Genomic DNA, 9,831 nt, shown 5'->3' on the forward strand with positions numbered 1-9,831 from the left:
GAATTTGCACATTAATCGCTTTCTCATACCAGTGCCTTTGATGCCTTTATTATTTATTATTATTACTATCATGGTTATTACTATTATTATTATTGTTATTATCATCATTAGTATTATTTAAAGATCAAATAAAACGTTCAGTTATAATTATAGTGAAATCCACTTTAAACTTCAAATTTGTTATCCTGCTTTACTCTATTAAATGGAAAGATGAATAAAAAAAAATTACTTGGAAAGAACCTTTATTTTTAATTAGAATAATTTATGTACAAAACATTTTTTTTAGAATCAAATGCACTTACTTATAAGGAAAATTATTACACAATACATATAAAAAAAAAATATTACAATGTAATGTAGAAACATTTTATAATGATGTTTACTTGGATAGTTTACCAGTAAACTATTTATGCCCGCAAGCTGAACTATATTAATATCACTTTTCAATACTTACATTACTTTTTAACTTTGATAAAATTTTTTATACAAGTAATTTGAAAAAAAAGAACATTGATGCTCTTAAAGAAGTCAGGCACGTCAATTCCTATACTTTTGAACAATTCTATCTATACTACTCTCAATAGTTTTCAGAAATTTGTAGTATTTTCACTCAGTGCACTGATATTTCAAAAAACAATCTTAAAGGGTGGCGATTTTAAGGAAACTAGTGGTAAAATATGCATAATAAAATAAAGACTTACTTAAATATACAAAAAATCACAATCATCAATATTGAGAAAACTTGCACAATGGTTTACCCATCTGTATCCATCAAGTTATTTGTATTCTTTTCCTGTATGAAAATATAAAATTATAAAAACCATTGAATCAAGAAAATCATGTAGTAAATAGCCTTAAAAATTATTTTACGTTTATTTCAGGACCATCCTGCGAGTGACCATTGCCTTTGAATCTCTTGGTAGCCACTTCACCTTCTTCTGTGTCCATTTCTTGTGATTCGTTCAGTACAGAAGAGCTTCTCTTTGACTTTCTTGTCTTATTTTTACGAGCTTTTTCGAGAACTGGTGTCAAAATTGATAACTCGTCTGATGTTCCAGACTCACTTAGCTTGCCATTAATGAACGACGTGATCTTTTTCTGCCAGAGTGGTATCTCTCTAGGACAATATTTATTGACCGGGAAGGAATCCTTACCAGCTGTAAAAGAACAAAAGTTGAATCTCGATCAATCGCTCAAACATCTAGTCCATTTTTTTCCAAATATAACTCACATTTTTCAGTAGGACTAGGACTCGAAGAGGGACTGCGAGGCACATTGGAACTTTTCTTTGGGGCCTTACCTCCAACAGCAACTGTAAGTAATGCATTGAAATACACAATCATTTGATTATTGTTTATCAACGTAGAATGCAAGAACATCCCATCCAAACATTAAAAGTGGCTACTAATTTTTTTAATGCAAGAGAAAATACTGTAAATGAGGTTAAGTATTGCCGAAAGTAAAACAATCTTATAAAGTGCTTGTCATTTACCTCTCAACGCACCATCCGCTTTTGTTCGAACCATTGTTTAAAATAAACTAAAAACTTGCGAACGAATAAAATGATTTAATACAAATAAGTACTTATCAAATGAGAGTAACAGGTGACAACAAACTTGCGAATGAAGAGAAGTAACGAAACAAAACAAAAACAATGAGAGCGGCTTTCCCGCGCGCGAATACTTATTATGCAGTTGAAGTTAGGTCTAGTTTTTGAATTACTTGAACATACCTATATATACTTTTTTTTTCTCGCATTTGTTTACTTCTTAGATTATGACAAATAAGTATACTTAGCACAATACTCATCAATAAACAGAGATTAGTAGTCCTAAATCCTAACAATGAAGTATACAGTAGTGGAAAACAGATATCTAGATGATTTTGGTTAGTTGCAAAGTATATGTGTTTCATCAAATAAAAAAACGAATGAATAAACGAATTAGACGATTTCCAACAGTTCCAACAATAAAGTCTTATTAACCCTAAATGTAAGTATATTATGTAATCATTTTTAATACATAATATATTTGTGTAATGCTCGGATACTAACGTGTGTCCAGTAACTTTCAAATGACATATCTCTACTTTTCATAGACAATTGCCATGTGCAGAAGAAATGTTAATATTTTTATATTTGTTGGGACTTTTTATTAACATTTGGAGAATTTTAAGAAATATTTCAGATACTGTAGCATAGCTGTCAAACGTTAGGACCATCTTCATGCTTGAGCTATCACATTTTGGAGCCTGACAAGTGTATACCTACTTGCATATCTTACTTATGTTAATTACAGAAAACTTGTTTAAATCATTGCATCGATGCCTAGAATTTTATTTTTTATAAAAAACGTACCAACCACATAATCTACCCACATTAACTTATTTAGTTCTGCTGCATAAGTTTATTATCGTTTTATCAACAAAATACCTGATTAAGCCGGAAATAAAACACTGCTGTTCCAATAGTCCCTTTTACTTATTCTGTTTGGATTTTCCTTGTACTTATCTTTCTTTCAGATTTTGCAATTGTAAATCATCTCTTCATCAGATCTATTGCCTCATCCAAATTTGATGGTACTTCTCCAAATGATACATTATCTTTTTACATCATCAGCAATACATCTTGTGGAAACTCCAACTTATATAGTTGATGAATCAAGCATCGATGGTATATATAATTTCCATTTTTCTTTATTTTTACCTGTACAACATAAATACTTGTAAATAAAGTATGGAGTATTCATATTCAATATGTCCTGAAAATACAAGTGTACACATTTCACTTTCTTCATGGCTTGTGTCCTGTTTTATTTTTTAGATCCTCATAACTTATGCTTTTGCTTAATTAGCAAGCAGTGGATATACATTTTATCGTACACTGTATAGCACATTAGGATAATTTGAGAAAAATTAATCTGGAATTGTTGATTGGGGAAGAATTATACACAATCACGTGCACTCCATATTCTTTTGGCATGGCACTCAACATTTTTTATCAAGAAAAAGCTGTATAAGAACTGAAATTGGTCGCTGTAAGTGAACCAAGTAAAATAATTTAACCAACTAAATAACATAATTTAATAATCAACCGTATTATATTACAGTAAAGTAAACTCTTCTATGTAAGATATAGTTCAAGTCAACTTGAAGCTTTTATACACTAAAGCCTGCATCTGTCCCTTTGCAAAATCATAATCACCACACTGCACAATGTGTCACAAGAGAAAAGCAAATATGAAAACCAGTAAGGTAGATAAGGAATTAAGGATGCAATGTATCACATGGCAAAGTCATACAACTCGTCGTTGCTACAAGAGGAGAGTGTGGTAAATTCGAATTATAGTACTTTTGATAATTCCTTCGTTTTTTCGGACTCTTCATGAATATACACGTACGTGCATGTATACTTAGAGAAATCCAATAATATGATTTTTTTTCTTTTTTTAATTTTTTGACTGAAAATCTCTTTAAAAATAAATGCTTCTCTAGTTTCTGCAAAAAATCCTCTATCATTGTTTTTTCCGTGTAGTTTTCTACGTCTTGGATTAGGATTTTTTAAATTTAATTTCAATTTAAAGTAGAGATCTTTTTTTTATTAAAAATGAGCCAAATGTCACAAAATGAATAAAAAAAAAAAAAAAAAAAAAAAAACGCGAAAAATCTTGTATGTTGAAGGCTGAAATGTACAAAGACTAAAAATGGATTTATGAGTTTTCTAATATTTTTTTGGTATGGTTTGTGACCAAAATCAGTTATAATTTTTTGGGCCCACTGTAACTGCCCTAACAAGAATTTAGTCTCTCAGGACATCGTCATGAAATCGCAAGTCCCACGCACCAAACAAAAATTAAATGTCACCCTTGCACTCATATCATCCACATGATTACCAATTATATTATACCCATCAGTACAAATCGATAACTCGATTCTTCATGAAGATGTACTTCGTTTAAAATCGTCACGGGCTACTTACTCTTGGGTTTCATTTCGGGAAAAATTTTCAAGTCCCTCAAATTGCGAGAAAAGAGCAATGCTTACGTTGAAGAGTTCATGATTCTAGGGCGTGAAAAAAATTAAAAAGCCGTAGTTGGCCTCCAGGTGTTGTCAAAAGTAAAAATTTCTAAGTCTGGCGCCCGTAATACCAATGTAGCCCCTTTCTTTTAGGATCTGATATCTTTTATCATCTAATTTCTGTCGGAACTTTAGAAAAAAATTATTTTTAATCGTTTAACAAAATTTTTAGGCTATAAAAGGTCGATAAAACTCTTTGCAGAAAATTTCAATCGGTTCCAATGGCAAATTTTTATGTGGATGCCGATTCAAGTCGATTGAAATGCAAGAGTTGGTTCAATTCGATTCAAGTCCATTAGAATAAATGGTTAAAAAAATAATCGTATAAAAAAAATTTGTGTTGGCCTCGCGTCTTTATTGTACCACCGGGTATTGAGATAATTAATTTTAATACCGACTTTTTTTATCAGAAATTTACAACCCGTATACCGATTTCATACAAATCTCCCGGTACATATTGTGTGAGGGTTGAGTACTCAAAGTTATAAGATTTAAAGTCTGAAGAATCTGAAGTTTTAAACTTAATTACATAAATTTTCAAGCTTTAAAGTGCTGGTACTATTTTATGCCGATTCTCATTTAACGTATTGAAAAAGGCAATTGGAGCTCATTTTGTGCGCTTTATTTTATTTTTCGAAGCGACTCTACAAGACTTTGTGGTGTAAAATTACAAGCAACGTAGTAACAAAAATTGGAAAACAGCGCATCGGTAGGATTTTTTTTATTTTTTTTAAACTGTAACTATAGGCTCGAAGACTTCGTGCAACATTCTTTTAAAAAAGTGAAATGAAGCTGTTGACGTAAGCTATGGTTTTTTTTTTTTTTTTTTTAACGTTATAAAATATTGGCAGCATAAAAAATTGTAATACATAAGGAATCAAGAATTACAAAATTCAGTCAAGTTTGAAAAACTAAGCTTTTTTTTGGAAGTTTGGACCTAAAAGATGGTCAAAAGGTTGTTCTAATAATTTAACTTTTTTAATAATATTTTCGAAACTTTTGCGTTTGAAGTGCTCTCGTAACTTTTAAAGGCATAAAAAAAAAATTAAAGCATTTTTTCATGCCCTTATTCAATAAATTTTTTAAAAGATATTCTGGGATTTTTTAGGGTAAGGTTACGGTGAAAAATAGCGAAGAGAGTTGCAGAATTTAATAAAAAATAGCAACAAAAAAAAGTGCTGAGACCTGCTTTGATCGTTTATAGAATTTATTTTTCTTGTTTTATAAATAGCATCTTTGAAACAAGAAAAACTTGTTATGTGGTTTGAAAAAAATATTCCTCTTTTAAAATTATTGTAGTTTAAAAAAGGTGGGGACGCAACTTTACAATACTAAACACTTTGAGAATGCGTACAGTTTTTCCAAGAAGAAAAATACATAATTAAATTCATTCGATTCCTTAAACTGTCTCATAGAGTGTTGGCACTTGCAAGTATTGAAAAGGAGATAACATCAGGCTTGTATTTTATTATTTTTGTAGTTTTTGAATTTAATTATAATGCTATTTTATAATATTAACTGGACAAGCATTGGAAGCTATTTTAAATTTCTACAATTTAAATTTTCAATTTGTATCATAGAAAATATATAATATAAACTATATGGAATTAAAGAAAGTGATGATTAAAATTCTCAATCTGAATGATGTTAAAAAAAAAAATACATGTTCTTAAATTGAAAATTTAAACTTATTAGTTTTGCAGAATTAACAAAAAAAAGTAATATTTTTCGTCACTGGCCCTAAAATAAAATTTTTGCCGTCCAACTAGCTATAACAATTCCAAGTATTTTTTACTATCCCAAAATAAATTGAATTAATCTCAACGTACTGCAGTAAGAGCCTCGAATTCGAGGCAAAATAAAGTCAATCTACCCGATGTTTATCGTTGTTGCATATTATATCTTGTCCGATGCGTGTCTGTGTTATCTCCCAACTCCAAAACTGCTCCAACATATTTATATATTCTGTGTTCCAATCCAAGTTACTTATGGCTTCTGGCTTTCTGGCAACGCTGGCTCACAAATACATCTAAATCTTACCTGTATATGAATACACACAACATTATGTATCAGTACTATCAGTGTCCAGTACTCCTTTGCTCGTTCAACCGGTTCAAGTATATTGTCGAGAGTTGATATCATATAGAAGTATAAGAATACCTCTTCTTATACCTCTGTGGTTGAAATGCAAACTCCACCCTTGAATGTCTGATAATGAATTAACATTGAGTGCTGATTGTGGAACAAGACATAGTCAGCTTTGCTCGTTATACAGCTGTTACCCTGTATAATTGTATCTTTGAGAAAAAACCATAATTGTGTAAAATACATCAAAAATGTCTTCTTTTGGCAGAGTAAGTAAACTTAATCAATCATTCGTTTCTGTAGCGGATGCTTATTTGGCAAAACCTGTTTGCACTTCTTGATAAAAATTTCAAAATGTAAATGGCTTATTTAATACATGTTAACTTATTATAGTCTTTGTATGATTAGAAATAATTTAACTTCATTTTCTATTTGAATTGTTGTGCTGTACAACTCATCATTTTTTTGGCACAGATGTACATACAATAAACATATAATTGAACCCATGCTTTAACGCACATATCACAAAACATATTTATTGATTATTATAAGATGTTTGGATCACTAGTGTTGTTACAGAAAATCAATTCAGTATGTACCTATTTATGCATTTACATACATTTACTCTTGGCCACCTGTTGAAACAACAGGCAATTCAAACTAACAAGTTTTACTTTTCAATATTTCAAAGTAGTTGCATAAAATAAAAAAAATAATATCATTGTTTCATACTTCGTTTTTTCACGTTCTTTTTTTGTTGCATTTTTAAATGAAAAATTATACTCAAATAAAAAAAAAAGTTTGTACAGTCTGGCTTATATAAAGTTGTATTTTAGGTTGGTGCGTTGCAGAAACGATTGTACAGTTCCCAAGGGAACTTGAAAGATGTTGTTATTGTCAGTGCTGTTAGGACTCCGATGGGATCTTTCCTGGGTTCTCTGTCCTCGTTGTCTGCTACAAAACTTGGAGCCGTAGCCATACAAGTGAATAAAACTTATCATACAGTCACAATAGTTTTTTGGTAAAGCAATTATTCTTTATTTACTTAAAACGAAATTTACAGGCTGCTATTGAAAGAGCTTCTATTGCCAAAGAGCAGGTGACAGAGGTTTATATGGGCAATGTCTGTCAGGCATACCTTGGTCAAGCCCCAGCTAGGCAAGCAACTTTATTTGCTGGTCAGTATTTGTTGTTGTTCTTTTCTCTCTCTCTAATGGTATGAGCAGAGAATAATGTATGGTAAAAGTCAAAACTTTGTTTTGTAAATTATGGCTTAGGTCTTCCAAAATCCACCATTTGTACGACCATTAACAAGGTATGCGCAAGTGGAATGAAAAGTGTAATGTTAGGAGCTCAAGCCCTTCAGTGTGGACACCAAGAAGTCATTCTTGCTGGTGGCATGGAGTCCATGTCAAATGTTCCATTTTACCTGAAACGTGGAGAAACCATATACGGAGGTGTCAAACTTGAGGTATCCAAATCTGCCAAAGATTATTTCCAGTCGAAATTCACGGTAAAATAATTTCTCGTAGGACGGTATTGTGTTTGACGGATTGACCGACGTTTACAATAAATTCCACATGGGCAATTGTGCGGAAAATACGGCCAAGAAATTGGGTATCACTCGAGAGCAGCAGGATGAATATGCCATAAGTAGTTACAAGAGGAGTGCCGCAGCTTACGAGCAAAGCATCTTTCAAGATGAATTAGTGCCTGTCAATGTGCCTCAGAAAAGAGGAAAGCCAGACGTTGTTTTTTTTGCCGATGAAGAGTACAAGAAAGTCAACTTTGAAAAGTTCAAGAAATTAGCAACGGTCTTTCAGGTACTGATCAGAACTATTTTTTGATTTGTAACATTAGCCGCTTAACTTGACAATTTCAGAAGGAGAATGGAACGGTGACAGCTGGGAACGCATCAACGCTGAACGACGGAGCAGCAGCCCTTGTTTTAACTACAGCTGACAACGCCCAAAAATTAAATCTCAAACCATTAGCTAGAATCGTTGGCTTCCAAGACGCTGCCACTGATCCCATTGACTTCCCCATTGCTCCAGCCATAGCTATTCCTACTGTAAGTACTGCTGATCTAATTATCATTTTGGTATGATCCCGTAGAATGACTAATGTTTTTTCGTAGCTGTTGAAAAATGCTGGTGTTAACAAAAACGATATTGCCTTGTGGGAAGTCAATGAAGCGTTCAGTGTGGTCGCAGTTGCCAATCAAAAGCTGTTGGACATTGATCCCGCCAAAGTCAACGCTCATGGCGGAGCTGTGTCATTGGGACATCCAATTGGGTATGTATATGATCTACACTTACCTTCCGCTGCATGAAATCTAATAGCGTGTCATTGTCAATATTTTGAATATTGTTCCAGAATGTCCGGAGCGAGAATCATTGTGCATTTGGTGCACGCTTTGAAAACGGGTGAGAAAGGTGTTGCTTCCATCTGCAACGGAGGTGGTGGAGCGTCGTCAATTTTAATACAGAAACTGTAAGTTTTTTTTTAAAACTAACTTGTTAAAAACTCTGTCTCGATTATTGGGATACTTGTCGAGAATTTTCTATAACATATTGTGCATTTACTTGTGATACCACTAATCCTTGCAACATGTATACATGCAGACTTTTTAAAACTATATTTATATTTTATAACAATGTTATATACTATTTTTCTACGACTGGTAAATGTTTTATATTGACAAATAAAGTCATCTATGTTATGAAAAATTATTTTCTTACCTGCAACTAAAGTTATTTAAGCATCCTTCATATCATCATCTGCCACAGGTCTCATGCTCATTCGAATCCACCAAAATTAACAATGTATACAAAAAAAGATCAGTGTACGTTGTGCGACCACATGAAAAATGATCTCGAACTGAAGTTTAGTGGACAGTATCAATTAGAATTAATCGATATCATGGCACCTGGATGTGAACATTTAAAGCAATTATACAGGTACGAAATACCTGTTTTATTTTTGGAAGGGCAATATCTTTGCAAGCACAGGTTGGATGAAGAATTGCTCAAAAAACGATTGAAAGAGATATTGTGAATGGGAAAAATACTTTCTAACAGTCGAATATACATACTTGGAATTGTAAATATTGAATTTTTTTAAAACGTTATTTTACGTTTCATTGAAAATTGTTTTATATTAAATTAACATTTTTAATTTTATACTTTTGTATTTTTTTGTTCAGTTTACTAATTCATGTGTTAATCTACATTATTCTCGATTTCGCTAGATGTCGCGATTGCCTTCATCTACATATATATATTTCATTGTATTACTATTTTTTTTTTTTTTTTACCAAGACCTCACTTCTTTTGTACCTCGCTAGAGAGAGCATGTCTAATAAATAATTTGTATTTCGTACGTTCGTTTTCATAATTTTCTTATCAGGTTATGCGCCCAGGTAATCGCAACAGAGAACCGAAAGCGAGGTACCATATAACAACGCGTTCAAACGAGTAAATAAGTTTGCAACGAAAAAAGAACCGGGAGTGAAGGTTTCCTTTAACCGTTCGCGTAGTGTCGGTCCATCCATCATGGCGGACAGCCAATACGTATCGCACACCCCGCGTTTTGAATTAGTCTCCAGAGAGAATTACGATACTTGGAGAATTCAAGTAGAAGCTCTTCTCATCAAGAACGACGGTTGGGACT

At 32.3% G+C, this 9,831-nt stretch overlaps 2 protein-coding genes across 3 annotated transcripts; one reads left to right on the plus strand and one right to left on the minus strand.

The window, feature by feature from the left end:
- Positions 1–225: 225 nt before the first annotated feature.
- LOC106641348 (uncharacterized) lies at positions 226–1,665 on the minus strand. Its single transcript, XM_014355756.3, has 4 exons — positions 1,493–1,665; positions 1,232–1,312; positions 871–1,157; positions 226–793 (listed from the first exon to the last, which is right to left on the minus strand). Exons 1-4 carry the CDS (start codon positions 1,524–1,526, stop codon positions 755–757), a joined length of 441 nt encoding a protein of 146 aa, XP_014211242.2. The 5' UTR covers positions 1,527–1,665; the 3' UTR covers positions 226–754.
- Positions 1,666–3,171: 1,506 nt separating this feature from the next.
- On the plus strand, positions 3,172–8,849 carry Acat1 (Acetyl-CoA acetyltransferase 1). 2 transcript variants are annotated; one of them, XM_089589964.1, is made up of 8 exons: positions 3,172–3,329; positions 6,996–7,142; positions 7,223–7,337; positions 7,437–7,630; positions 7,692–7,982; positions 8,042–8,230; positions 8,297–8,454; positions 8,536–8,849. In XM_089589964.1, the coding sequence occupies exons 1-8, from the start codon at positions 3,276–3,278 to the stop codon at positions 8,654–8,656; spliced, it is 1,269 nt and encodes a 422-aa protein (XP_089446090.1). In that variant the 5' UTR covers positions 3,172–3,275; the 3' UTR covers positions 8,657–8,849. The 2 variants fall into 2 exon arrangements, with proteins under 2 accessions (XP_089446090.1, XP_014211238.2); XM_014355752.2 differs by lacking the exon at positions 3,172–3,329 and adding an exon at positions 6,187–6,428.
- Positions 8,850–9,831: the final 982 nt, after the last annotated feature.

The sequence above is a fragment of the Copidosoma floridanum genome, unplaced genomic scaffold (genome assembly GCF_036245765.1).
Source record: "Copidosoma floridanum isolate Cflo_tuat_1 unplaced genomic scaffold, Cflo_Japanese_pri ptg000011l, whole genome shotgun sequence".
Classification (NCBI taxonomy): Eukaryota; Metazoa; Arthropoda; class Insecta; order Hymenoptera; family Encyrtidae; genus Copidosoma; species Copidosoma floridanum.

What these genes read in the sequence shown, in the direction of transcription:
- LOC106641348 (XM_014355756.3), bottom strand. Translation starts at nt 1,526, where the DNA reads ATGGTTCGAACAAAAGCGGATGGTGCGTTGAGAG. An exon ending in TCCTAGTCCTACTGAAAAAT is followed by an intron (nt 1,158 to 1,231) that starts GTGAGTTATATT and finishes GTTCTTTTACAG; the next exon opens with CTGGTAAGGATTCCTTCCCG. An exon ending in AGGATGGTCCTGAAATAAAC is followed by an intron (nt 794 to 870) that starts GTAAAATAATTT and finishes ATTTTCATACAG; the next exon opens with GAAAAGAATACAAATAACTT.
- Acat1 (XM_089589964.1), top strand. Translation starts at nt 3,276, where the DNA reads ATGTATCACATGGCAAAGTCATACAACTCGTCGTTGCTACAAGAGGAG. An exon ending in ACGGAGGTGTCAAACTTGAG is followed by an intron (nt 7,631 to 7,691) that starts GTATCCAAATCT and finishes AATTTCTCGTAG; the next exon opens with GACGGTATTGTGTTTGACGG. An exon ending in TCATTGGGACATCCAATTGG is followed by an intron (nt 8,455 to 8,535) that starts GTATGTATATGA and finishes ATATTGTTCCAG; the next exon opens with AATGTCCGGAGCGAGAATCA.